This window comes from Sorghum bicolor, chromosome 1 (assembly GCF_000003195.3).
Source record: "Sorghum bicolor cultivar BTx623 chromosome 1, Sorghum_bicolor_NCBIv3, whole genome shotgun sequence".
Taxonomy (NCBI): Eukaryota; Viridiplantae; Streptophyta; class Magnoliopsida; order Poales; family Poaceae; genus Sorghum; species Sorghum bicolor.
The window spans coordinates 60,788,525-60,816,041 of record NC_012870.2 but is presented as its reverse complement, the minus strand read 5'-3'; the positions used below and the strand labels follow the sequence as shown (position 1 = coordinate 60,816,041).

The following is a 27,517-nucleotide window of genomic DNA, read 5'->3' as shown; positions in this document are numbered from 1 at the left end:
AAAAAAAATGGGTGGACAGTAGATCGAGCGCGTTCGAGGTCGAAAGACCTGGTTAATAAACGGAGCATAATCACCGAGAGGACACACAGCTGGAACTCGAATCTAGAGACTAAAATAACACGCAGATTCTCAGATTCTCCGTACGCGAGGCAGTCAGCTGGAGCTTGACTCGTAGCGGTAGCTAGAAGGTTATTACAGTACAGGAGTGAATTGAAATCTGGCTGTCGCGAATCGAATCGATTCGTTTGACAGCGCCAGAGCCCAGGGAAACCGCGCCGAAGGTTCCTGCGGTCAATGCGTGTTGTTCGATGGTGTTTATAAAAGTTTTAAAAAAAAAACTAACTAATCCTCGCCATCATCCATCGAAAACAAAAACCAGCATTTCACAGAGTGCAAGGCTGGCTAGAATATCTATACTAGGACGGTTACAGTTACAGCCGTCGGTCTCGATCTTAACATTTTTTTACCTGCCACTAGTTACCGCCATGCGCAGCTTCGATCTCTACGTTTAAACGGGGGTCAATTTTTCTTTTCTTTTCTTTTTTTTTTGAAAAAGTAAACCGAGTCAATGTGGCGCGTCGTTGCAAGGCACCACGAGGTGTCCCACAGAGCAGACCAAACCACGCGCGACCGGCTTTTCCATCGATCGGTGCACGGCACAGTTTGTGCAATCATGGACGGGGCCCCAGCACCCCCTTCACATTTTTTCGCTTGCCTGCAGGTGTTTTTGTGAATCCTCGTCAAACCGATGATCATGCGGAAGCGCATTGGCTTAGGGCTTAGGGTGGGTGTGTTAGCTAGGGCCAAGCAAGTACAGTACCGACTGCGGTGCGGCGAGCTGTTTGTTGTCGCACGCACGCACCGGCGCGTTACTACTAGTACTACTTCTACCAGTCTACCACTGTCGAACCGGGGCACCGTGCAGTTTCGTCGTGTACAAGGCAACGAACCATTGCCACCGCGATCGTGCACCAGTGCCTGGTCCAAGCCTCATCAATTCATGTACGTACGCTGTTAGGCACAGAACCATTGCCGTCTCGTCGCGTGGGATCCCCCGTGCGTTTGGGCATATTTAACCCGCGGCCGCACGCGAATGCTCCCACCCTCACTCTCACACACCCACACCCACACCCACACCCACGGCGCGCGGCGCGGCGCCACGCCCTGTTCACCCTGGCCGGCCGGCCGGCCTCTCCCCGCTGACCCCCGCCGCAGCCCGGAGCGAGCGAGCGAGCACCTGCTCCCGCATCAAGACAAGCTTCAACTCGCGCATTTGTTTATGCCCGCCCGCACGCGCACGGGCACGGCCAGCCACGCCGCGGAAGCTGCCCAGCACCCGCGCGCCGGCCGAGCGCGCGATCCGCGATTCCATGCCTTCCGCCTGCCCCTTAAAAACCACTCGAGCTCGAGCGCTGATCAGTTCAGTGCCTAGCACAGTTCACACACACGCACGCGTGGCAACCGACCTTTAGCTGAGTGCTGAGTTCCAACTTCCCACAGATCATCACCAGGGACCCAGGAAAGAGCGGCGGCACGCGTGCAGTGACCGGCGATCTCGACACACACACACACAGACACAGACACAGGCGTGGCGATGGCTGGCGAGGGTGGGACGACGCCGTTGCCGCCGCCGCCGCCGCCGCTGAGGCTCAAGGACCTCCTGGAGCTGGACTGCGACTCGTGCAGCGCGGCGGGGTTCCGCTGCTACCCGCGCCGCCTGGGCGAGTCGGCGTCGGCGCCAATGCGGCGGCACCTCCTCCTCGAGTCGTCGCCCTCCCTCTCCCTGCGGCGGCACCGCCCGAGCAAGCTGTCCCACCTCTCCAGGAGCCTCTCGCGCCGGCTCAGCAGGCGAGGCGGCTTCTGGAGTAGGCGCCGCGACGAGGAGGCAGACGACGACGACGCCGCGGCGACGACGACGGCCGCGTCCGCCGGCTGCGGTGGCTCTAGCTCTAGCTCTAGCTCTAGCTCCGAGGAGCTGGAGACGTCGTCGTCGGAGTCCAGCGACAACTCCTCGTCCGGGAGGACGAGCAGGAGGTCGCGGTCCGAGTCCGACTCGGACTTCTCGTCGGCGACCGAGGACAGCGTCCACCATCATCCTTCGCAGGCCGCCGCCGCCGGAGACGAGCACGAGGTAATGTAATTCCTGATCCCGGTTTTTTTTCCTCTCGGATTGATGGCTCAGTCAATTACACACCACCATTGCCAACCATTATGCTTCAATAATTGGGCGTTAATTCAGTTGAGGGCGTCTCGTTCGTTCCTGTTCCGCTCTCTCGCTTTCGTTAACGTATTAAAACGCTATAGTTACTACTTTACTTTATGTCGTGTATGTATGCCTCTTGTTTGCAAGTGGGTTTAGCCATGAAACGATCACGGAAGCCAAGCCCCACACATTGATTCCGCAACTAAATTAAGGCAGGGTACGTACTAGCCCAACCGAACGCGGTCTGCTCATTGATGCGGACCTTCTCGATCGATCGATCCACTGTGCCTATCTACACGCACGAAGCATCCAAGGGAAACCCCATCGTAGCTACGGCATTGACGCACGGCGAACATGTGCTACACTACACGGCCCTCTTTGTAGGTAGTTCATTGCCCGCTGTTGAAGAGTAATATGCCTTTGCTGACCCATGCTTCAGTGAGAATTAATCGTGCCTTGCAATGCTTCTTACCCTGATGGCCCTGGCCTAACCTCGAGGTCGTGGACTAGTAGCTTATTACTACTCTACGATTAAGTTGGTGCGATCGAGAGCCAATCTTCTGATCGAGACAGCTTTTAAGTACGCGGTACTAGTTGTGTGGCCCTGTCCGTAATAGGCGGTCGTTGCAGTGCATGAGTGCAGTGAAAAATGAAGGATCACTGCACTGGTCCATCCACCGCTGCAAAAACTGCCTAGCGCTCACTCGCTGTCCGGCCACCCACCCACCCAAACCGCCCTGTTGAGTGTTGAACTGCACGTCGATGCTGCCCGGGGCGGCCCAGCGTCCTGCTCCTGCCTCCGCGGCGTGCATGCATGGGCTGTGGACCAGACCGCGGAAAAAAGTAGCTGCCCGCATAAATGTCAGTAGGACGTGAACGAGCTAGAGCTAGCGGAGCTTGTCGACGAGGGAAGTGAGCGAGCCCGGTAAAAAGAAGCGGCGATCGAGTGGAGTGATGGCTGGCTGCCGACGCTTGCCAATTTGCCACGCCCACGCAGCGCAGGCGCAGCTGCCCGCGCTAACAGCCATGCCATGGCATACACACGTTTAGTACCCACGGCGTAGTGGCGTACCAAACCAACCTCCCATCCATCCTCCAGGCCCACGGCGTACCACTGCCGGCGCCGTGTGTCGTATCTTTGTCTGCACTGCAACTGCAAAGCATCGCATCGCATCGCATGTGGTTTAATGGCCTGACCTGCAGTGATGGATTATTAGCAAGCATTAGCCACACCCAGTTCGTTACGGCTAGTTCGATCGATCGATCGCCAAGCGACGGAAACCTCTGGATCTCCCTAATCCAGCGCCCGCACGTTCTGCTGTCGGCCCGTGCTGCTGCTGTCTGTGCTCCTTTGTCTTGTACGAAAAGTTCAGTCCATGGCACCACCGGGGCCGGGGACCGGGACGGCCGCGCACGGCGAGGCCAGCGCCCAATTATTTACTACAAGGAGTTGTTGCTGCATGCTGCTATGTTATCTGCATGTTATTATTATCAGCGGCGGTTGTTGCTAATGTTGTCTGCCGTACGTGCAATGATGCAGGTGGTGGTGGCGATGAAGACGGTGGTGTCCAAGGAGAAGGAGGGGTCCAGCTCGTCGTCGGGGTCGCAGGCGGACGACAAGGAGCAGCTCAGCCCCGTGGGCGTCATGGACTTCCCCTTCGACAACGACGACGACGAGGAGGAGTTGAGGGACGCCGCCGCCGTCGCGTGCTCACCTTCTTTCAGCCTCGCACGTCTCCACAGTAAGTCATCGTCATCATATATGGTAAACAAAAAAATGGTCGCAGGTAGAAGAAAATCAGGTTCAGGACTAAAGTGATCTTTTTTTTTTTCTTTACGTTCTGGCTTGCGTACCGGCCGGATCGGGTGCTGATCCACGGAACTGGCTGAGGTCACTTGTTCGTGTTGTCACGCGCAGTGGCGTCGTGTCAGTTCGGAATAACGTACCAGATAGAGCAGAGGCACAGGCACTGAGCAGTTGACCGTGCCTTCAGAAATGTCGTCCGGTTTATACCCTCAAATGCGGCAATATATATAGTACTGTTACATGCTTAGTAGGACAAACATGAATTATTGGGGGGGGGGGGGGGGGGGGTCATATGTAATGTCAAAGAAGAAGTCACTAAAAAAATCTTAAAAGTGTTACTGTGTTCGACGGGCAGTGCGGGGTTCTACTCTGTTCCTGTCTTTTGCCCGGACAGGATACGGACATCCAAAAAGCCGTGCCAAATGTTTACGTACAACTGTCGGACACGATAGGGAGAGAGATCCTGCTGGACCCACATCACCAGTGACGATCGGAAAAGGCAAGAGGCCTGCGTGTTCGTGTTCATGTCCACATGATGATTAACCAATGCAAGCAATCATCCACGTATACACACATGCTTAAAACAATTTCCTTTGTCATGCAACAGGGAGAAAGACGCACAAGATCCGACGGTTCGGGAGCTGCGACGAGCTGGCCCCCCTGGATCTCGAGGCGCGTCTCGCAACCACGTCAGACCCCGCCGCCGCCGCCGCCGACGACCCACCGCAGCAGCAGATGATCCAGTGCCGTACCGAAGACGCGGCAACGCCGGCGTGCGCAGGCAGCGTCCACGACGTGCCGCCAGACGAGGACGACGACCTTACTTCGCTGCTCATGGGCATGCCGGTGTCGGCCGGCTTGGACGACGACGCGTCCGAACGGCTTGTGCTGGACTTCTTCGTGGAGATGAAACGCCGGCGGCGCTCGGATGCGCACGACGCCGAGGCCGAGTTCCTTCTCAATGGGCCGGCGGCCAGTGGTGGCGTGCTGCGAGGGAAGGCTGAGCGGGTGGTAGACGGCGAGGCTGTGGCCGCAGCGGCCAGGGGCTGGTTGGAGGGCACGGGCCCGGGAACTGAGCGATGGGGCTTGGCGGACGTGCTCAGCGGCGGGGCGGTCATCGTGGCGGAGATGGAGCGGGGCCGGCGGTGGATGCAGGTCGGCGAGGAGGAGCGGGAGGTCGGCGCTGTGGTGGCGGGGATGCTGGTGGATCAACTAGTGATCGAGGTGGTGAGGTGTTTGTTCGTGTAGATGTGAACTTAATTAGCTTGTTGATGATGTAAGTAACGTGCAAGGAAATCGATCATGTCGCAAACGATTAGTACAACTAGCTTTGGCAGAATTGCATGGCCGGGCGCGTCAGAAGACCTTCCTGTGTCGGAGGAAGTGAGCAATGCCGGGAACGGTAGCAATCTCGGAATCTGTTTGGCACGGGCTCCAACTGCAGCTTCTATTTAAAACCCATACCAACCATTTTTTTTAAAAAAAAGAGTCATTTTGTGTTGCGATCCTTATTTAGTTCATGAAAATTTTTGAATTTGACTATCGTATCATTTTTTATCTAAAGCCTTATTTTGCGTTCTTGTGTTCTTCCTCTCTCTTTTACCCCTTCTCCCATTTGTGTTTCGATCTCACAGTTGGGTTTTGTTTGGAGCTTCTTTGGATGATCTGAGATGAGTAAGGACATGTGAGGATCCTATTATTTAAGTGAATCGATCCAACTTAATACGAGCTGAGATCGATTGGTTTTTGGGTTTTTGGAGAAGACCCCGTTCTTGAACCAAATCTTTGCAACCTTCGGAGTTTGGCTTAGTTCTAGGCAATGATTTTCATTGGGATAGGTTCGTAGGTTCTTGAAGATCTTCTCTGCAAAGTTTGGTTGCATTTACTTTTGATTTGAGCAAGTTTTGGTTCCAGTTCTGATTTTCGGGTGTTGTTTGCGGGGCACCAATCTCCATATCGGGAGCACCAGTCTCCTGCACTGGTGGGCATCGGTGCTCGCTGCTTTGGCATAGAGCAACCCCTGTGTAGTAGCCGCGGTAGCCAGTCACACCGGTGACTCTGGTGTACACCGGTCTGTTGCACCGATTGCACCACCGGCGGTGTCTAGTGATTGTTTTCGCACTACATGAGCGAACCCTCGCCTGCGGTCTTGCTCTCTTCTATGTCTTTGATGTGCGACCGTGCAAACTGATGTGCATTGGTTGTCCCGCACTGGTGTTGGCTTTCAGAAAGAGCTGTGTGCTCGTCTTGTTTCCTACTACTAAAAAGCCTCAAAGTAAATCGTCGACCCGGACCCGGCCAATCGCTCGCCCACGGGATACGTCGCTCCCCCGCATGCTCCACGCCAAGGAGAGAGAAGAAGAGCAGTCAAGTCATGCCTGCAAGCTACTTCGAAGCTAGCCTATGCACAGAGAAATATGACAGCTTTAGGTCCTGTTTAGTTCTAAAAAAATTTGTAAAAACGACACTGTACACTTTTGTTTTTTATTTAACAAATATTATCCAATCATGAAGTAACTAGGCTTAAAAGATTCGTCTCGCGATTTACAGACAAACTGTGTAATTAGTTTTTATTTTTATTTATATTTAATACTCTATGCATATGTCGTAAGATTCGATGTGACGGAGAATCTTGAAAAGTTTTGGAGTTTTTGGGGTGAACTAAACAAGGCCTAGGTGAGAGAGGCCTTGTTTCCTTCTATTTTTTTATAAAGTAGACACGGTAACACTTTTGTTTGTATTTAAAAAATATTATTCAATCATGTACTAATTAGACTTAAAAGATTCGTATCATAAATTATAGGTAATTGTGCAATTATTATTATTTATTTATATTTAATGCTTCATATATATACCGTAAGATTCGATATAACAGAAACTCTGAAAAAAATTTGCAAATCTTTTTAAAACTAAAACAAAGCCACAAATGTGAGATAGCTGCAAGGACATGCTAGCCTATGAAGTGGGCGGCAATGTCATGCAGGCTATGCATGCCGGTCAGCATGTGCCTAGGCTAGGCCAATGGCCATGGCTAGGGACTAGGAAGTGGAGTGGATAGTGCATGTAGGCAGTGAAAATGTGACTAATAAAATCAAATGTGCTCGTTCTCGCCTCAGTTCTATTTTTTTTTTAAAAAAATAGATATTGTAGTATTTTTATTTGTATTTAATAAATATTGTCCAATCATATATTAACTAGGCTCGAAAAATTTGTCTCGCAAATTATAGGTAAACTTTGTAATTAGTTTTTATTTTCGTCTATATTTAATGATTCACGCATACGTCTAAAGATACGATGTAATACAAAATGTAAAAAATTTTGTAAAATTTTGTGCGAACTAAACAAGGCCACGAACGCCTGAGGCCTTCTTCAGTTGGTAAACATTTTGGATTTTGAATCCTTAGGTACTGACGTATTGTATACATCTAAATTTCAGATGATAATAGAGGAAGTCGGAAAGAAATGAAAGACAAGTAGCTATGACCTACTAACGTGTTATTGATGTTTTAGTTTCGCAATCAAATTTAGAGTTATATTTTCGTTATCTACTTTTTTTAAAAGATTTATATAATATGGTTGGTATCAATATTGTAAAACACTCTGATATACATATTATTATGGTATTTAGTGTTTCCGTTGCAACGCACGGACACAAAGAGCACCAGTGCTCGCCGGTGTTGCACCGGTTGGGTCACCGGTCACGGTGTCCAGAGAGCCTTGCGCTCGGGCGTTTCCTATCCATGACCACTGATGCTTTCAAACCAATGCTAGTCACTGTAGCACCGGTGTTCCCTGGCAGTGCTGCTGAGTATTGCTTGTTCACCTTGCTACAAGTTAGCTTGTGTGGACACGGCATTGCTCGCGTTTTGCTTTTGGGTTAAGGCCTTGTTTAGTTCCCAAAATTTTTCAAGATTCCCCATCACATCGAATCTTGCGGTATATGCATGGTGTATTAAATATATATAAAAAATAAAAACTAATTGCACAGTTCATCTGTAAATTACGAGACGAATCTTTTAAGCCTAGTTACTCTATGATTGGACAATATTTGTCAAATAAAAACGAAAGTGCTACAGTGCCCAAGCGCAAAAAGTTTTGCAAACTGAACAAGGCCTAAGTTCTCGTGAGAAAATTTTAGGCTCCTAATCAAAACGCCCTCTATAATCACCGTTCTCGGTCCTCGTTATCTGAGATCCCCAAATTCTTGCTATTCCACCTCTGATTCCCCTTTAGCTATCCGGGTTCGTGACAGTTCTGTGGAACAGCGAAGTGTGCCTCCGGCCTAACCCACCGACTGCGCTGCACAGCCGAAACATTTGCTTCTTTCCTCCCACGCGGTCCCAGCCTCCGTTGTCCGCAGTCCGCACTAGACACATCTCTTCTGCTCTCTCTTTTTTTCCCCTCGTGCACGAAAGATTGCTACTCCGTCCGGCGGCTAGAAACGAGCATGCGCGAACAGCCGCCGCATGCCCGCGATGCATGGGAAATTTGCATGCAAGAGCCGTAGCATGCGCGCGTCTGAAAAAGCGCAAAGCGCGATTCCACGCATGAGACTAGTACACTACTACAGCCTCCCATGGCCGGCCGGGTCGTGCCACTGCGAATTAATTAAGCTTGAGGAGACAGTGAGACACCAGAGATGGATGGGAGTTCGTTTCCTGACCACGCCCGCGCCCATCCGCTGACGAGTAGTAATAATTTGAGCTGTATAGATTTCCATCTTGCACTAACACGATAGGCCGGTCCGAGCACGACACTAAAAAAACACAGTCCAGGCACGGCACGGCCCGGTGGTAGTGCCGTGCTTGGGCCGCAACTTCGGCCCGCAGTGCCGGCATGGGCACGACACGATTAATAGGCTGGCACGACGCTGGTACGATTATTTCCATCATCTGATTCTTTGAGGATAGATCATGACCATTGAATATATTATGAGTCATGTATATAAGCATCACACAACCCTTTCAAACCCTAACTCCCTAGTCGGCGGCGCCGCAGACACATCATTGTTGCGGCCACTCTTTCTCCCGCCTGACTATACGATAGCGGTAGCGCTCATCTTCTCCTTGAGGTAGGGCGCAATGAGCTTCTCGACTTCTCCCAAAGCCACGGGCCGGCACGGGCACGATGGGCCACAGTGCCTATCGGCACGGCACGGCACGGCACGGTTAAGGAGCCATAGTGCCGTGCCTGGGCCGAGAGTTTGACACGATGGCCCGAGACGGCACGGCACGATAGACATAGTGCCGCATAGTGTCGTATAGTGCCAGGGCCGGGCCGCCCGTTTGGCCAACTATATTGAGCTGGTTCAGTGATGAGGCGACGCGTCGGGCTGAGGGAGAGGTGCGTCGAGCGAGAGGCAGCTCGCGCGCGCCACCTGCCGGGCTGCCGGCTGCCGCCCCTGCCCGTTTGCCGTGGCCCGTGGCGAACGCGTGCGTGTCGCCGTGTTCGCACGAGCTCTAGAACAGGGACGCGATGGAGATGCCTGGCAGTGGCAGGCAGACTGGTGACCGCGGCCGCACTGGCTGGCTGGATAGGGTTAAAGCGTCGTCAGAGCTCGGATGCTCGATCGCATGCATTATTACAAGAAACAAGATTCACCTTCGTTCTGGAGCACGGCAAACCGCCTGTGGCTGTGCGCGTCTCTCTAACGAGTCCCTGAATCCAACAAATGTCACAGATGGTTTCCCTAAGCCGGGGATCCGGGCGGCGTGCAGTGACCCTGAGTCCAGTGAGCAGCAGCGAAACAGTGGTAAGGTTTGCTTCGATGGCCAGGCCACGAAGGACACAGCACCAGACCTCAAGCTGCTTAATTTCTTGGACTTTTGGAGATCGTGGCAGTTGTGCCCTGTCAGGATGAACCACCAGCAGCCTTTTCTCCAGGCGTGGAATCACGTTCCACAATTGGGTGTGCCGCCCATGGGCTTTGCGGCACTTTGCGACGCACTCAACACTTTTCTATGTTTTTTTTTTCACTTTTGCAAGACTGATTAAAAAACACTCGGAACAGCTTAAACATGTGTCCTTGGCTGTGAGTTCTGACGTGCCTCTGTACTGCTCTTTCCATCTTTTGCTGTCACACGTTCTCTATGATCATCGAGAAAAAAAAGTATATATGCTGATGAATTATTGATTGGTACTACTACTATGTTCGTCTTTTGCTCGATCGCAGATCGCACCACGCCGACGTCTCCATGAAACCACTCATGTCAGTGTCTGTGCAACGACAGTCCACTTCCATGAGTCTCCGTCCTCGTCCTCGTCCTTGTCTATATAAACCAGCCCCTACCTCAGACACGCACACACACACACACACAACTTCAAGCTCACATTGGTCCTCTTACCAGTGACGATGGCCGGCGGACAGCGGCAGCGTCGGTGGGGGGCGACGGACGTGGCGTCGTGGTGCGCCCTGCTGGCGCTCGTGATGGTCGTTGGATCGCTCGCCGGGTCGGGGGACGACGAGGAGCAGTACGACAGAGGCGGGCGCCGCTTGGTGGTGCGCGGGGCGCGGCTGGCGGCGGCGCGGCCGTGCGACGAGCTGTACGTGGTGGCGGAGGGGGAGACGCTGCACAGCATCAGCGCCAGGTGCGGCGACCCCTACATCCTGGAGCACAACCCGCACGTCCACGACCCCGACGACGTCTTCCCCGGCCTTGTCATCAAGATCACGCCGCGCGCCGCCGACTCCAACTCCAACTCCAACTCCGGCGACGGCGGTGGCGCCAAGAAGTGAAGTGAAACGGCACCAGACCACGCGCAGACCTGTATGTGTATATGTATCGCCGGGAACCTCTCCTGCCGATGGAGCGCGACGGCGACGACGCGCCGACGACGTGAGCGGTCGGGCACGGACAGGAACGCTCTCGTTGTGTTCCAGTCGTGTCCTCTGCCTTGTACATCCTGCATCTGAAGAGAGCTCGACTACGAGCAGAAATAAGAGGTGGCACTGCTGTAAATCCCTGACGTGCCCGGCCCGGGACACTGTCGTCCTGATTTGTTTCGTTCCGTTTCCTTTGTTGGGCTTGGGCTAAGCAACGAAGAGAGGAAGTGTGAACATGGTAGGACGGTAGGTGGCTGCGCGCCGCCGTGGCTGTGCCGGTGAACGCCATTTCATTCGCATACGGGAGCGGTAGTATTGCCGTGGTCTATTTAGGGGTGTTTTGTTCTTGTTCTATTCCAAGAAAAATTGGATTTTGGTTTATTATTTTGTATAATAAAATTAAACATCATGTAAAATTTTTGGTAAGAAGGTGGTTATTTTCTATTTTCGATTTTGGTCTTGAGAGGCCAAAAAAGCTCAAAAAAGCCTCAAGAGGCCCTCATGAGGATAATAAATTCTGCATTTTGGATGAAACTAAACATAGCGCTGAAAATTTTGATATTTTACATTCCATCACTCTTGGCATTTTGTATTTTATATTTTATGTGGATCTAAACACCCCCTTAGTTCCATAGGCAAGTTTTAAGCCTTGTTTAGACGCCTTTAAAATTTAAGTTTGCAAGATTCCTCGTCACATCGAATCTTTGGACGCATGTATGAATCATTAAATATAGATTAAAAAATAACTAATGTATAGTTTATTTGTAATTTGTGAGATGAATCTTTTGAACCTAGTCAGTTCATAGTTAGATAATAATTATCAAATATAAATAAAAGTGGTACAGTGTCCAAAATCCTAAAAAAAAATAGATCTAAACAAGGCCTTAACTGTCTCCCCTCCGGCCATACATGATCCCAAAATAAGGTGTTGTGGCCATATGTCCTGTAAAGCAAGACGGGGAGGCCGAATCAAACATAGATTACAAATACTATATACCAGTTCATGTATGAAAAGCATGCACATGATACCTGTAAAAATAATCTCAAGATTGGCAAGTAAACTCTCCTGCTTGCTGCTCACAACAAATTCGTCTGACGCATATCGTCATCCAGCTCCGTTTAAAAAGCTCACCATCCCTCCAGCATGCTATTATGCAAACCATGTATTGTCCTTTGTAAAACTATCACCTCCTCGCTCGATTCCTCGCAGCTCATCTTTGCACCGTAGAACAACCGTGCAGTATTTTATTTAAACATCTACTCCTGATCTACCCATGAGCTAACTCCCAATATATAAGCGAGCCGAACTTTTCTCATATCTGATCACTGCTGTTGCTGATTAGCCGGCGAAAATGGCGCCTGGGCTTGCGAGCTCGGCCGCGCTGGGGGTTTTGGCCATCGTTCTTGGCTCCTCGTGCCTCGTCGCGCTCTCGGAGGATGGTTCGTGCCGTGCCGGACTGCATGCCGTGAATATGGTCATGCGTTTTTGTTTTCTTTTGGATTTTCTGCACTTCTGCAAACGTCTGAATCGGTGCATGGTCATATGTATGTGCAGAGCCACTGGAGAACCTGCGGTTCGTTCGCCACGCGCAGGACGCGCCGCTGGTGTCGCAATACAACTACATCGTCATCGGCGGCGGCACGGCGGGCTGCCCGCTGGCGGCGACGCTGTCGGAGCACTCCCGCGTGCTGCTCCTGGAGCGCGGAGGCCTCCCCTACCGCAACATGTCCAACCAGCAGCACTTCACGGAGGCGCTGGCGGACACGTCCCCGGCGTCGCCCGCGCAGCGGTTCATCTCCGAGGACGGCGTGGTGAACGCGCGGGCGCGGGTGCTGGGCGGCGGGAGCTGCCTCAACGCCGGCTTCTACACGCGGGCCAGCAACGACTACGTGCGCGCCGCCGGGTGGGACACCCGCCTCGTCAACTCCTCGTACCACTGGGTGGAGCGCGCGCTCGTGTTCCGCCCGGACGTGCCCCCATGGCAGGCCGCGCTCCGCGACGCGCTGCTGGAGGCCGGCGTCACCCCCGACAACGGCTTCACCTTCGACCACGTCCCGGGCACCAAGATCGGCGGCACCATCTTCGACAGCAGCGGGCAGCGGCACACCGCCGCCGACTTCCTCCGCCACGCGCGGCCCAGGGGCCTCACCGTGTTCCTCTACGCTACCGTCTCGAGGATCCTCTTCAGGCAGCAAGAGGGCGTGCCGTACCCGGTGGCGTACGGCGTGGTGTTCACGGACCCGCTGGGCGTGCAGCACCGGGTGTACCTCCGCGACGGCGGCAAGAACGAGGTGATCCTGTCCGCGGGGACGCTGGGGAGCCCGCAGCTGCTGATGCTGAGCGGCGTCGGACCGCAGGCGCACCTGGAGGCGCACGGCATCCAGGTGCTGGTCGACCAGCCCATGGTCGGGCAGGGCGTGGCCGACAACCCCATGAACTCGGTGTTCATCCCGTCGCCGGTGCCCGTCACGCTCTCGCTCGTGCAGGTCGTCGGGATCACCCGGTTCGGCAGCTTCATCGAGGGCGTCAGCGGCTCCGAGTTCGGCATCCCCGTCTCCGACGGCGCCCGCCGCCTAGCTCGCAACTTCGGCCTCTTCTCTCCTCAGGTGTGGTCGGTCGGTCCGGTCGGTGCTTCGTTCCATACTGACAGCAACATAGCCGCCGGAAATGAAATGTACTGACTACTGACGGATCATCTTGCGGCAGACCGGGCAGCTGGGCACGCTGCCGCCGAAGCAGAGAACCCCGGAGGCTCTGGAGCGGGCGGCGGAGGCGATGCGGCGGCTGGACAGGCGGGCGTTCCGGGGCGGCTTCATCCTGGAGAAGATCCTGGGCCCGGTGTCGTCGGGGCACATCGAGCTGCGGTCCGCCGACCCGCGCGCGAACCCGGCGGTGACGTTCAACTACTTCCAGGAGTCGGAGGACCTGGAGCGGTGCGTGCACGGCATCCAGACGATCGAGCGGGTGATCCAGTCCCGGGCCTTCGCCAACTTCACCTACGCCAACGCGTCCGTGGAGTCCATCTTCACCGACTCCGCCAACTTCCCCGTCAACCTCCTGCCGCGGCACGTCAACGACTCCCGGACGCCCGAGCAGTACTGCAGGGACACCGTCATGACCATCTGGCACTACCACGGCGGATGCCAGGTCGGCGCCGTCGTCGACGACGATTACCGGGTGTTCGGCGTGCAGCGGCTCAGGGTGATCGACAGCTCCACGTTCAAGTACTCCCCGGGGACCAACCCGCAGGCCACCGTCATGATGCTCGGAAGGTATATGGGGGTGAAAATTCAGGCCCAGAGATGGAGGAAATGATCGAGAGCGAGTGGTTTCAAGTTTCAGCATGGTCTTGGCTGTGGTAATGAATATCAACACGTACATCTGTAACTGATGGGTAACTGCTTTAGAGTAGGTTTTATTTTTCTCTAGACATTTTTTAATCTCCTCTAGACATACTTCTAGCTTCCGCTTGTTGATTCCAACCCCTTGAGATGCATTGCTCAGCATTTCACGAGAACAATGAGAATTATGCTGATCAAGAAATAAAGGAATTCGCGATTTCATCAAAAACCCCAAAAGGGGGAAACACTTCAAAATACTCTGCAGGATCAATTTACACTAAACATTTACTTTTCGGGATTTACATGGAATATCTTGGCAGTTGGTCCAAATGTGATTCCTGAACCTCTTTAATTTTTCTATACAGGTACGGAGGTACCCAATAACGATACAAATTGATTACCTACTTTATATGTACCAATTGAATCAAGAAAAAGGGCAAGGGGATAAAGCCCTATTAGCACTTCCCCTACTTGCCTACCTGTAGCTCTTGCAAAATCTTCACCCTATCTATACGCTCTCAAGAAAGAGGATACGCTAGTGCTCTATCTTTTTTTTTTTGGACAAATCTACTGCTCTATCTTTGATCTCCAGGGTCCCTAAGAGGCCATCAGCATTATATAATTGCAAAACTAAATTTTATATTGTGAGGTTCTCCTGGATGGCTGTAAATGAGCCACAGATGTTCCCACCTAAATCTGGGAATGTTGTGCATCCTGGTAGTGGTTTCACCTTGCCTTTACGGTCAACGCTTACTGGATACTTCATGAGGTGGCCTCTCATCTCTGTCACCTCATCGGCAACAAACTGCTTCCAGTTCTCTTCCCCAAGATGCCGTACACGCCTCATGCATTCCAGGCTCTCCGGATAGTGGAAGTCTTCCTCAATGCTTCCAATATGCTCAGCCCATAAGGACATTCTGTAGCCATAAATCTACAAAGTGAAAATCAATCAATAGATTAAATTTAGTGTATGGCGCAAGCTGCGTCGTGAAATCAATTGCACCCCTACATGACAAACAGCTGAAACTAATGTATAGCCTCAGCAAAGCAGTAGCAGTAAGGACATGAAAGTAAAATACTTCCAAGTCCAATCTCATCATGAAAGCTTAGGGGCACAGCCCAGTTTTGTATGTCTCGATAAATATGGTACACCAGATATTTGTCAGCTTGAGTCAAGGGGCAATACCTGTCCACGTGGGGCAGAAAGCTTATTAGCCCATGTATATTGTGGCTGATACGCTCCCATCGCAATCTCTGTGTCTCTTATTCCTTCCATGGATCTCTGGTTAATATTAGCCGATCCAACGATAACATACTCATCATCCACAATCATGCCTTTTGAATGTACATAGACCATGAATCTCCTATTTTTCCTAGCATGTTCCTGAACATTAAATGCAAAATAAGCTTGAATACATGTTATATACAGGAGAAGAACACAGCATGAAGTCAATTCCAACACTGATTACATGAGGGCAAGTAATGTTTAAATAACGATTACAAGTTCAATATCCACAAGTAGCAACTTTTTGTAGAGCTAATTCATTATCCACAAGACACATTTTTCTGTCGAGCATCCATAAGTCAAATCACTTCAGTCATTGACCAAGAAGTTCTTTTCAAACAATAACCTATATCCTTTAAGAATCATCATGATGTAGAATTCCCAAAAAAAAAATCAGTGGCAGAGATGGACAAAATCCAAATCTTAATGTTTCCACACTTCAACATACAGTCTAAAGGAACCATATCAGTACTTTGCCAAGAAAAAGGAGAACTGTTGAGCAAAGTCCACCTAAAGGTCACATAACTCGTATTTTTACCTACACTATTTAATACTTAACTGAAATGTTTTTTGCTTCAACAAATTAAAATTGCTCTCTAAGTCAGCATAATTTGTTGAACAAAAACAAGAAAGTTTACCTGAGGATTATTTGCTGTATTTGAAGCATTTGAATTGCTAGTGCTGTCATCAACTTCACGGTTGCCAAGACAGAAGAAGTTTAAATAATCCTGAGGCTCATACATATCATCCAGGCCTACTTCTTTCAAGGCCCTGTATATTGTCTCGTACATCATTTGCATGGTTTTGTTCTGCAGTGTAAATATAAAAAAGACATGATTAAGCAATATGAAAACATATCATCTACAGGAACACATGAAACAAGAAATGAGCAATGACAGAACTGTGAATCTAACCTGCCAGTAAAGAATTCGTTGTGTTGCAGCACCAGTTGGATTACCCTCAGGCCACATAGGAACCACTATGTATGCAGAAAACCTTTCATTTGCCTTAATCTTGTTTGCAATTTTGAGAGCAATTTCAATTGGAATTAAATTGTTAGCCCCTGACATGTAGAAAAAGTTTTCAAGTGAAATGTGTAGTAAGAAGAGAAAAGGGGTAAAGGACTGTACAATGTTTTTCTGGAAGAAACATTGTGCATATAGAAGAATGCAAAGCAAAAGTTGACACTCATAATTTACCTAAATCCTTGTTTGAATCCCAATTAAATGAAGAACCAATGAAGTACTGATTCTCAATATAAATATAATGTTGGGCTGCCCGGATAGCATGGACATAAGCCGTATGTATGCTCATGTCAATAAGTACATTCTTTCCACAGACAAGATTCTGTTGGCCAAAGCACAAAAAGTGTTAGTCAACATCAAAATGGAAAATCCTACAAATATAGCATTGCTAGATGGTAGATAACAGTTACCTTCATGGTTGCTGCTCGTGGATCCTTTGGAAATCCCTTGGCAGAGTTTGAATCAATAGACCGAAACACCTAAATTCCAAAGTAAAAGAAAATTCAGTGCTTGCAAGGAAAAATAGCACAAAGGGATAAAAGTTGGTTTTCCTTTTCAACTATGTAGGAATAGGAATGCTATAAACACCTGAACATGCCATGTCTCTGGATCATTGTCGCTAAAATATATTGCATCATTTATGTTTATAATATCTGGTATTCTTTCAATACTGAGCAGAGCATCATCATACGATTTTGCCAACTTTTTAATCCCATGGCGTTTGGCCGCTTTTAACCAACGCTCCTGGAAGTTTTGTAGAACATCATAAGCAGCTGGACCATCGATCTTAGAATGCAAGTCATGCCAAGGTTCCCTTGGACCACGAGCATCAACTGTCTGCAAAATAATGAGAAGAATTGTTTCAGGATCAGCACAGAATATTTTTTTTCTTGAACACGCAGGAGAGCTGCATATCATTGTATTAATAGAAGAAGAGAGTCATACATAGACCCAAATACACACACACACAAACACCCACTACTACAAGGAAATTAAATCGCTGGTTAAAAGCAAAAGAACAACCCGACTGCTACATCAGTCCTCTAGACTGCTCCTCTGGCAGTGAGCACAGAGAGCCCCTTGGCTCAAGCCAGGCTCCACCAATGGGCCTCTTCCCTTCCCAAAGCCAGCACCATAATAACATTTGGGGTTGCGCCATTGAAAACACAATCATTTCTGTGCCGCCAGATGCTCCAGGCTCCCAAAATGACTAGAGAATTCAGACCCTTCCTCAAACCTCCACTAGCAGAATTATCAACTTTTCTCCACCATTCATCCAAGGATTGGTCAGTAGGTTGTGGAGCAAGTGGTGCAAAACCAAAATGCAACAGGAGGGAGAACCAAAAAATCTCTTGAGAATACACAGCCCACAAAGAAAATAGGGCAAGCACTAATATTTTTTCATATGCTAGAAAATGGCAAAGAACTATGTTCCGTATTGCCACAAAGAAAAGACAGAGAATAGGGCAATGTTAATATTTGTTTTTCTTACCTTAAATTATTTTCCTTTTGATGAACTAAGAACAAAATATCATAAAAGGTTCCTACATTTCAGTGTTAAGGAAATTCTAGGAATCATTACATAAGAAACTGCACAGAAACAAGACTTACATTAAAGTTTGGATTGTAATAATCCTCCTTGTGCTCGTTCTGAAGAGTCCGAAACAGAGGATGCCAAGGTGTATCATATCTCCCGCCACATAAATCAAGGCCTCCAACAAAAGCAACTATCTTTCTCCTATAGTTGCCAGCATCAGCATCCACAATAACTGTTTTCTGATGATGAGTAAAAATGGTTCCTGTTTCCTGGTCCGCACAAACTTCTTACATAAATAGATGGAACTCAAGAAACACAATGCAAGCAGGGGCAACGGCGGCACCGCAGGGCAGGGGTGGGGCCAGGGGGGTCGTTGGCCCCAACTATGCTTGGTGTACACAAGTACACGTATGGTAAAGATTGGTGTAATACTTTGTGACAAAAAACAAATATGAACTATCATGAATGGTAAATTTGTACATCATCGTCACCATTGACATTTGAGAATAGAGATAACCTGCTGTTTCACCCAGCTGTGGCGTTTCCCAGCGGATCGTGGGCACAGCAACACTTGGACTGAAGAATGCTTGAAAAATCTGCGTGTCTCCTCATCTCGTGTGCCCATGAAACCATCCTACGATTGAAACTTCCATAAACATGATGCACTCGATTCTTAAACATCATGAAATATGTGAAAAGCATGTTATCAAATGTCTAGTGAATAAGCCACCAAACTACCCATGGAGAATTTAGTAAAACTAATTTGATGTTTTAGATGTTGGTGCATTTTTTCTATAAACTTGGTTAAAGTTAGAGAAGTTTGATTGAGGACAAAGCTGAACTGAACTATAATTTAGAACGGACGGAGTATATCATAGGAAAGCTGGAAACTACATTGATGAATATTCACTTAATACTATAGAGTACAGATGACAGCTAGTATTTCTGCAAATCATTTACTTGAACACCACAGAAACAAATACAAAGGTTACATCATAGTTTGCTCAATGCCATAAAGTTTAATCATGAAATTTGTGTACCAATTCCAATAACAGAGAAATATCACTGGTGCTACCATGCAGCTAACTTGAAAAGGCATCTATAAGTATTTTAACATTGACAGAATTACAGTTTCTAGACACAAAATTATGTCTTTTGTAGCGTGAAGACCTTAAAGCAGCATATTTTCAACTTGATAGATAATAATACATACCAACTTATATCCAAGAATGCTCCTTGATGTAGGATCATCCCAAACAAGCAGCAGCACACGCACCCCTTCTTGTGACTTCATCTTCAACAGGTCCCCAAGTGATGGAGCTTGAGTGCCATCTCTCACGAGGTGGATTGTGTGGAAAACAGACCACCCCACGATGTAAATCAACTTCCTTGCCTGACATATGGCATCATAGATATCACGCCAGCACTGCCCGTGCTGGTAGCGCAGCCCATTGTCAAGCCATATGTCTGGGAGACAACCATCAGGCACATGAGCGTCTTGATACAGGGTCACTCTCATGCCACGCCTAAGCGGGAAGTAAGTATGAGGTACGCCAATACTGTCTGGACCAGCAACGACGCCATGGTGGTACATTGTGAGCTGAGCGACGGGGATGTACTGTATCGACAAATGTAGTACAGCTCCTGGAGCACATGGCTTGCCATTGGGCTCAAGAACGGGGTAGACACCCTGAATCCTGGCCCCTGTCAGAAGCTTCTCAGCGGGAATGGACACCACACCAATGATCTGAGCGCCGAAGACATCACTGTCCTTGACAACAAACTCGACTTCGGCAGCCTCATGCCCAACTGGCACCAAGAAGTTCTGCGACCAGACTGGATTCTCACAGTTGGGGATGACATAGGTCCGCGCGACGGTGGCATAGGAGACCTGGACGGTGACATAGGGGTCGCTGGTCATGTTCGCGCTGGACATCTTGCTGCCAACAGCGCTGGTGATGCGCGGGCCGAGGAACTCAGCTACACTCTTGGAGAACATGTCCTTGTTAGGCAAGTGCCGGGCGTCGTGCACCCAGATGTCGAGGCTGCCGTGGAGCAGCACCACCTTGAGTGATGCCCTGAAGCTGCCGCCGTGCTGCGACCCTCCCGCGGCCGCGCCGTAGGGCACCATCTGCATCCCGCCTCCGTGCTGCGAGCCTCCGGCGGCCGCGCCATAGGGCACCACCTGCATCCCGCCGCCGTGGCTGCTTCCATCGCCCGAGAAGGGGGTCGAGGGCGGGGGCGCGGAGACGGAGGGCGACGACGCGTAGTCGTGACGGTCGGAGAGGCGCATGGTGGCGAGGACATCCTCGATGGGGTAGGACGGCGCGGAGGGCGCGGGCGACGGGGGTTCGGGCGCCGCGGAGGCGTGTTGGTGGTGGAAGCTGGAGCTGGGAGAAAGCCCCGGGCTGGGGCTGGGGCTAGGGTTGGTGCTCGGGTAGGAGGATGAGTACGGGGATGGGTAAGGGTTGTACCCGTGGCCGTAAGGCGATGGATGCGGCGGCGGCGGGTAGGCGTGGTACTGCGGCGTGGGTGGGTACGCCTGGAGCGGGCCGGAGTGGTACTGCTGCTGCTGCGGCGGGGGCGGGGCGGGGGCATAGCTCGGGAAGGATGGAGACGGAGAGAGGTACGGCGCGGCCGGCGCGGCAGACGACGGTGGCGGCGGCGCAGGCGGGTACTGGTACCCGTAAGGATACAGCTGCGCCTGAGCCTGCGGCTGCGGGTACGGGTATTGGTACGGCGGGTAGTGCGGCGGCGGGTGGCCGCCGTTGTTGCCGTTCTCCATCGCCGCCCGGGGCGCCTGGTTCCTTGGTTGCTCTCAACACGGCTCCGCCTTCGATTGATATCTCTCTCTCTCTCTCTCTCTCTCTCTCTCTCTCTCTCTCTCCCTGTGGTGTAGTCCGAAATTGAAAACGGCCAGAGAGGCCGGAGGTGGAAGAGTCGTGGGTGGCGACCACGACGGCGGGTGGCTACGGGTACGAATTGAAGAAAAAATGATGTTGACTTTGGAGGAATCGGAATGGGATCGGAAGAAGCCGGACGGTGGTTGGCCGGAACCGGCCCGCCGATTGGATCCGCCGCCACGCCAGCGGCCGTGTGGATTTGGACGCTGACCACTTCGTCCGATCACCGCCTCGGTCCTAACGTTGAAGGCCACCTGCGGGGGCCGTGTGTGTCTCTCTCTTCTCCGTCATGTTGAAAGGCACGTGACAGAGATGGGAGAGACTCGTTGCTGGCCAGGCAGACACGCTACGAAACGGAGAAAGATGACGACGTGATCGGGATACTCTATTTCTTTATTTAATTATTACTAGCAAAACATGCCCGTGCGTTGCAACGGGGAAAAAATATCGAATGTTAATAACAAACAACGATAGAAATAAGACATCTATTTATGTGGGAGCCGGGGAAGAACATCATTGTTACTATAGGTAAATAGATACTTCATCTGTCCCAAAATAAGTGATACTTTTAACTTTGAGGCATCTTATTTGACCGTTCATCTTATTCAAAATTTGATATAAATATTATCTATTTTGTTGTGACCTTTTATTATTAGATATACTTTAATAATAATTTATTTATTTATCATTTATAAAAAAATATGAATAAGACAAATAATCAAACAATTTGTCTAGAAGTCAAAAACATGATGTATTTTAGGACGTAGGGGGTATAAGATTGTACTTTACTACGTTTATTGTCATTTAATTAAGTATCAATCTAATTTTTTTTCTCTAGAGGACCATCATCATTCAATTAGAACTTAGAAGACTACTTATATTTTCTCTAAACGTTAGTGATTTTATGCCAAGGAGATTAGAAGCAATTTTCAAAGATATTTTTATACTTTTGCTTCAATTTTTTTTGTTTTCTATAACCTTTCATGGGCACACCATATTTGAGTTAGACAACACGTTATCTCATATGGATTCCATGCTACTAAATAACTTATCATTTGTGCTTATGGATAAATAACATATATTATTCACGATAGCTTATCATTTAATCTCACTAATGTGATAAAGTCAATATCTCAGAATAAAATTTTTTTTCCACAGTAACCTTTTACCCAAAGAAAAATCTAGGCATGGGTGGGACCCACTACCAGACAATTTCTAGGCATGGGAGATGGGGAGATGTATCTAGCTCCACTACCGGACAATTTGCGTCTCCACGCGACCACGCCTTCCATCTCCACACCGCCCATCCAATTCTTATCTCGGTGCTCCGTAGCTATGCGGCTCGCGAGGGCACAACCCATGCGGCAGGCGAGCATGAGGCTGTGTTCCGGGCGGCGGCAGGCGAGAGCACGTCCTGGGCGCGGCAGGCGAGCGCGAGGCCGTGAACCGGGCGGCGGCAAGCGAGCGCGCATCTCGGACAGCAGTAGGCAAGCGCGAGGCCGTGTCCCGGTCGGCAGCAGGCGAGGGCTCGTCCCCTATCTTCGAGACCCAGGATACCTCTGGGGCAGCGGATCTTTTTTCTCTTAAGCTACCGCCGATTCCGAGCCGGATGGATTTAGGTGGCGGCAGAAAAAAGTGGGCAGACTGAAATTCTGCCTCTTTATATATAGGTATAGATTATCCTTTGTGATGAAAAAGGCTACTGTAGGATCTTTATCCATCCGTACCGTAAGGAAAAAGGCGGTAAGGGATTTCTTCATTTGTCTTGGCCTTGTTTAGTTCTAAAAATTTTTGCAAAATAGAAATAGTAGTACTTTCGTTTGTATTTGAATATTGTCTAATTATGGACTAACTAAGCTTAAAAGATTCGTCTCGTCAATTTCGACCAAACTATACAATTAGTTTTTATTTTCATATATATTTAATACTCCATGCATACGTCTAAAGATTCGATGTGACGAGGAATCTGAAAAGTTTTGCAAAATTTTTGAGAACTAAACAAGGCCGAGATCTCTGTTCAACCTGCTTGCGGGACGATTCGCGCAAGGTGGAGAAGCACACGCACACGGCACGAATGGCTCCATCCGTTCACCGCGTAGATCGCTGTGTAGTACGTACGTATGGTATACGACATTCAGCTGTGTTTTTCTTTTTTTATTTTTTTATTATGGTTTATCAGTCAAATGAATAAGATATTTATAATGAAAGCGTTGGCAATTTGTGATCCTTCTACCAAAAAGATCTACCATACGGCTCCTTTTATATCTTGCCAATGCTCCAGCTTCTCTTCTCTCTCGATTACAAATAGATCTACCGTGTTTTCTAGGCCAGTTTAGATTTGAAATTTTTTGGTTTAAAGAGAAAATTTTTAGATTTAGCTAATTTAGCACTTTTATTTATATTTAACATTTATTATCCAAGACTAACTAAGCTCAAAATTCTCGTAAATTACAGATAAATTATGTAATGAGTTATTTTAAATCTACATTTAATGCTCCATGCATGTGCCATAAGATTCGATGTGATAGAGAATTTTGAAAAAATTTGAGAACTAAATAAGGCCTTAGACACATACATGGAGTACTTAATATAAACTATTCATAAAATTAAAAACAGAGCTAGAGAATAATTTATGAGACGATTTTTTAAAGTCTAATTAGTCTATTATTAGACATTAATTATTATAATTACAAATATATACAATACTCCCTCCATACCCATAAAGAAAGTCGTTTTGGACAAGGTTTGGATCAAATATTAAGAATATAAATCTTGGATAACTTTTAATTTGTTGAATTTGGAAATATGAAAACCATATGAATAAACTTATCTTGAAAAATACTTTCATAAAAATATACATATACCACTTTTTGATAAATATTTATATAAAAATAATGAGTCAAAGTTAGATTTTGAAAACTGTGTCGATGTCCTAAATGACTTCTTTTGTGAGTACGAACCCGGGCTGGCTCATCCAACCGCTCCGTAAGAGTGTTGGCCTCAACATATAAGCTGAACTAGGCAATCTACTATCACACAATTAAAATCCACTGACTTATGTAATTTTAATATTCACATTAGCAAGTCACATATTTCTCTGAACATATAAGTTGTCCAACTAAACAATACATATTCTAAATTATTTATACTTCTTCTTCATACCCGTAGCGACGCGTGGGGAATCCTCTAATTATAGATTATTAAGAAAAAGACTAAAACTACTGATCATGTTAAAATATATCCATTGATCAGCTGAGCTCAGGTTTACAATTGTTTACAATATATATTAATAAAATATATGATGGAGCCTACAAATCACGTGACTTGGTTACTATTTATATCGATATAATATATCGGCAGGACTCAAATTCACGTTGGCTAACCTCGCGGTCAAACAATTAATCTTATTAAAAAATATTCATTGATTGGCCCAACTCACATTTAGTTGGTTAAGGCACTGTTTAGATTGGAGATGGAAATTTTTTTGGGTGTCACATCGGATGTGTCGGAAGGATGTCGGTAGGGGTTTTTAGAAACTAATAAAAAAACAAATTACATAACTCATCATGAAACTACAAGATAAATCTATTAAGCATAATTAATCTATCATTAGCACATGTGAGTTATTGTAGCACTTAAGGCTAATCATGGAGTAACTAGGCTTCAAAGATTCGTCTCATGTTTTTCAATCAAACTGTGTAATTAGTTTATTTTTTTATGTACATTTAATGTTCTATGCATGTGTCCAAAGATTCGATAGGATGGACGAAAAATTTTTGAGTGGAGAACTAAACAGGGCCTAATATTCTATGGGGCCTACCAATCATATTATTGTTGAATATATTTGTCACGAATCCTACCGTGAGCCCAGTGACAAGCAAGAGCCCAACGGGTAGGACTTAGGAGGCCCAAGAAGGCTGGAAGTTTATAAAAATATATATACAAAAGCTGATATAATTTTTCTATAATAAATATATTTAAATTTGAAATTTTCAATTATCGAGAATGAGATACACTCTCTGAATTCCGAATTATAAAAGTTTTGACTTTTCTAGATTTATTGATTATGCTATGCATCTAGATATAAATGTACCTAGATACATAGCAAAATCTACACTCCCTCTATATAGGATTTAGAAATCGTAGGACAGCGACAGGGTCTCCAAAACACAACTTTGATATCTTATTTTTATAAAAATATTTAAGAAAAATGATATATGGATACTTTTATGAAAGTCTTTTCAAGACAAATCTATTTATATAATTTTCATATTTACAAACTCAATAATTTTAAAGTTATTGAGGGAGTACATCTAGAAATGTCAAATCGTCTTGTAATTTGAATGGAGTACACCTCACACCTAAATCATTATTGTACGTTCGCCTGCAGTATTTAGGATATGTTCCGTTATAAGTTGATCGAGATTCTGTAACTGTGTGTCCGATTGGTTTGTGACCTCGCTGATGAGCTGTTGGTAACATTATTACCTTTAACAGGTTCGTCTTTGATATTTTTGTGTCATCGCGGAACTCTTGTGGCCCAAATGAAGATGCGCACAAACAGTAATTTGATTGTCTGTCCCTACATCTTCCACAGTGCTCATCCTGAAGATGCTTCATTGCGTTGACCATTCAGATTTGTAGCCGTTTTGATCCAAAAGGGAAAAAAGGTCCGCAAGAGAAGAGAGAGATGGCCCCTCAGCCGAATTTGTCAGTCATTCAGCTATGGTTTATCAGCCAAACAAACAAGATCATAGTAATACATCATTGTCTAACAGTATAAGGTGTATACGAAGATTATTTAGGAACATGGTAGTACGTCAGTGGTTCCATTAGGGCACTCGCAATGCAAGACTCTATCACAGAGTCCAAGATAATTAATTACATATTATTTATGGTATTTTGCTGATGTGGCAGCATATTTATTGAAGAAAAAGGTAGAAAAAATAAGACTCCAAGTCTTATTTAGACTCTAAATCTACATTGCTCGAGGTAATAAATAACTTTAGACTCTATGATAGAGTCTGCATTGTGCACTCACAATGCAGACTCTATCATAGAGTCTAAAATTATTTATTACCTCGAACAATGTGGACTTGGAGTCTAAATAAGACTTGGAGTCTTATTTTTTCTACCTCTTTCTTCAATAAATAAGCTGCCACATCAGCAAAATACCATAAATAATATGTAATTAAGTGTCTTGGACTCTGTGATAGAGTCTTGCATTGTGAGTGCTCTTATGTACTGGTCAGTTTGTTGCCATAAATTTCAGATCAAGCTGCTGTTATTAATATCTTGAATACTGTAGTTGGATCTCTTGATAGTGGCTGGAGGGGGTGTTTCTAGGGTGTCTGTCACATCGGACGTTCGGATGCTAATAAATAGGATTAAACATGAGCTAATCATAAAACTAATTGTACAAATGGAGACTAATCTACGAGATAAATCTATTAAGCTTAATTAATCTATCATTAGCATATGTTTATTGTAGCACCATATTGTCAAATCATAGACTAATTAGGTTTAATAGATTCGTCTCGTAAATTTGTTTTGTAATTAGTCTATGTTAATACTCCAAATTAAGCCTTATTTAAATGCGCATATTTTATCTTAATCCACATATGCCGAAGTGGATACAAGTGTATCCAAATAAGACCTTGGGACAATGAATTGAAGTCCCAATGAAGTTGCTGCCGCTTTGGTACTCTACTGTCTGTGTACTCCCACACTTGTTACGGCAATTCCTGCCGAACATGCTGGGTTGTACTCCGTATTGCACCAATGCAGCCCAATAGTAACTCCAAAATAGGAACTGTATGTACTGTACAATAGTCCAGTAGATCTAACAGTGCCCGTAGTGCGTAGGCAAGTTGCAAGTAGAAGGCATGTCATGTGACGGACAGCCAAAAAGCTTCATGTGCATTTGTACTATATATATCTACGTGCTTTGTTGCTTACTGTTTGGCCAACATTCACACAAGCCATAGCCACAGCCACGCCACAAAATAAACTTCGATGACAGGCTGGAAACCGGTGCTGTTCGGTTCCCAAAATTTTAGGTTTTCGGGCACGGTAGCACTTTCATTTTTTTGACAAATATTATCCAATCATAGACTAATTAAAATCAAAAGATTTATCTCACAATTTATAGGCAAACTGTGTAATTAGTTTTTGTTTTTATCTATATTTAATGCTTCATACATGTGCCGCAAGATTCGATATGATGTGGAATCTTGAAATTTTTTGGAAACTAAAAAAATCTACGTCACGTCTTGAAAAGTGGCATGACAATAGGTAGCATGATCCTTGTACTTGCCGAACAAGAGCACCTCATCTTCGGCAAGCAACGCACCAGCCCACGCATTACCTTTGCTCCTTGCGTCGTCATCGCTTTTGTCACAGTACAGTAGCTGTGATCTTTGGAAAAAGGCAATCGGCAACTCATGTTCGTTGGCACCGAACATGTCGTTAGGTCAGCTAGAAGCCTAGAACATCTCTGATGTTCTTACATGATGATGCGTCATGTGGTCACTTTTGAGTAGGGAAGAGTAGACTGCGTTTTTTTTTTTCTGAATTCTGAAACGGAGCGGCC

The 27,517-nt window shown here is 47.4% G+C and overlaps 4 protein-coding genes across 4 annotated transcripts; 3 read left to right on the top strand and 1 right to left on the bottom strand.

Annotated features, from left to right (window-relative positions):
* LOC8063178 (suppressor protein SRP40) lies at window positions 1,325–5,334 on the top strand. The gene is made up of 3 exons (XM_002467580.2): window positions 1,325–2,131; window positions 3,744–3,945; window positions 4,618–5,334. The coding sequence occupies exons 1-3, from the start codon at window positions 1,595–1,597 to the stop codon at window positions 5,256–5,258; spliced, it is 1,380 nt and encodes a 459-aa protein (XP_002467625.1). The 5' UTR covers window positions 1,325–1,594; the 3' UTR covers window positions 5,259–5,334.
* LOC8063177 lies at window positions 10,249–11,277 on the top strand. The gene has a single exon (XM_002467579.2). It carries the CDS (start codon window positions 10,363–10,365, stop codon window positions 10,744–10,746), a length of 384 nt encoding a protein of 127 aa, XP_002467624.1. The 5' UTR covers window positions 10,249–10,362; the 3' UTR covers window positions 10,747–11,277.
* LOC8062893 (protein HOTHEAD) lies at window positions 11,770–14,225 on the top strand. The gene is made up of 3 exons (XM_002467578.2): window positions 11,770–12,273; window positions 12,389–13,440; window positions 13,541–14,225. The coding sequence occupies exons 1-3, from the start codon at window positions 12,186–12,188 to the stop codon at window positions 14,147–14,149; spliced, it is 1,749 nt and encodes a 582-aa protein (XP_002467623.1). The 5' UTR covers window positions 11,770–12,185; the 3' UTR covers window positions 14,150–14,225.
* Window positions 14,393–20,957, bottom strand: LOC8062892 (phospholipase D gamma 1). Its single transcript, XM_002464998.2, has 10 exons — window positions 19,236–20,957; window positions 18,540–18,656; window positions 18,097–18,291; window positions 17,074–17,322; window positions 16,896–16,964; window positions 16,660–16,807; window positions 16,375–16,523; window positions 16,099–16,269; window positions 15,362–15,559; window positions 14,393–15,106 (listed from the first exon to the last, which is right to left on the bottom strand). Exons 1-10 carry the CDS (start codon window positions 20,805–20,807, stop codon window positions 14,813–14,815), a joined length of 3,162 nt encoding a protein of 1,053 aa, XP_002465043.1. The 5' UTR covers window positions 20,808–20,957; the 3' UTR covers window positions 14,393–14,812.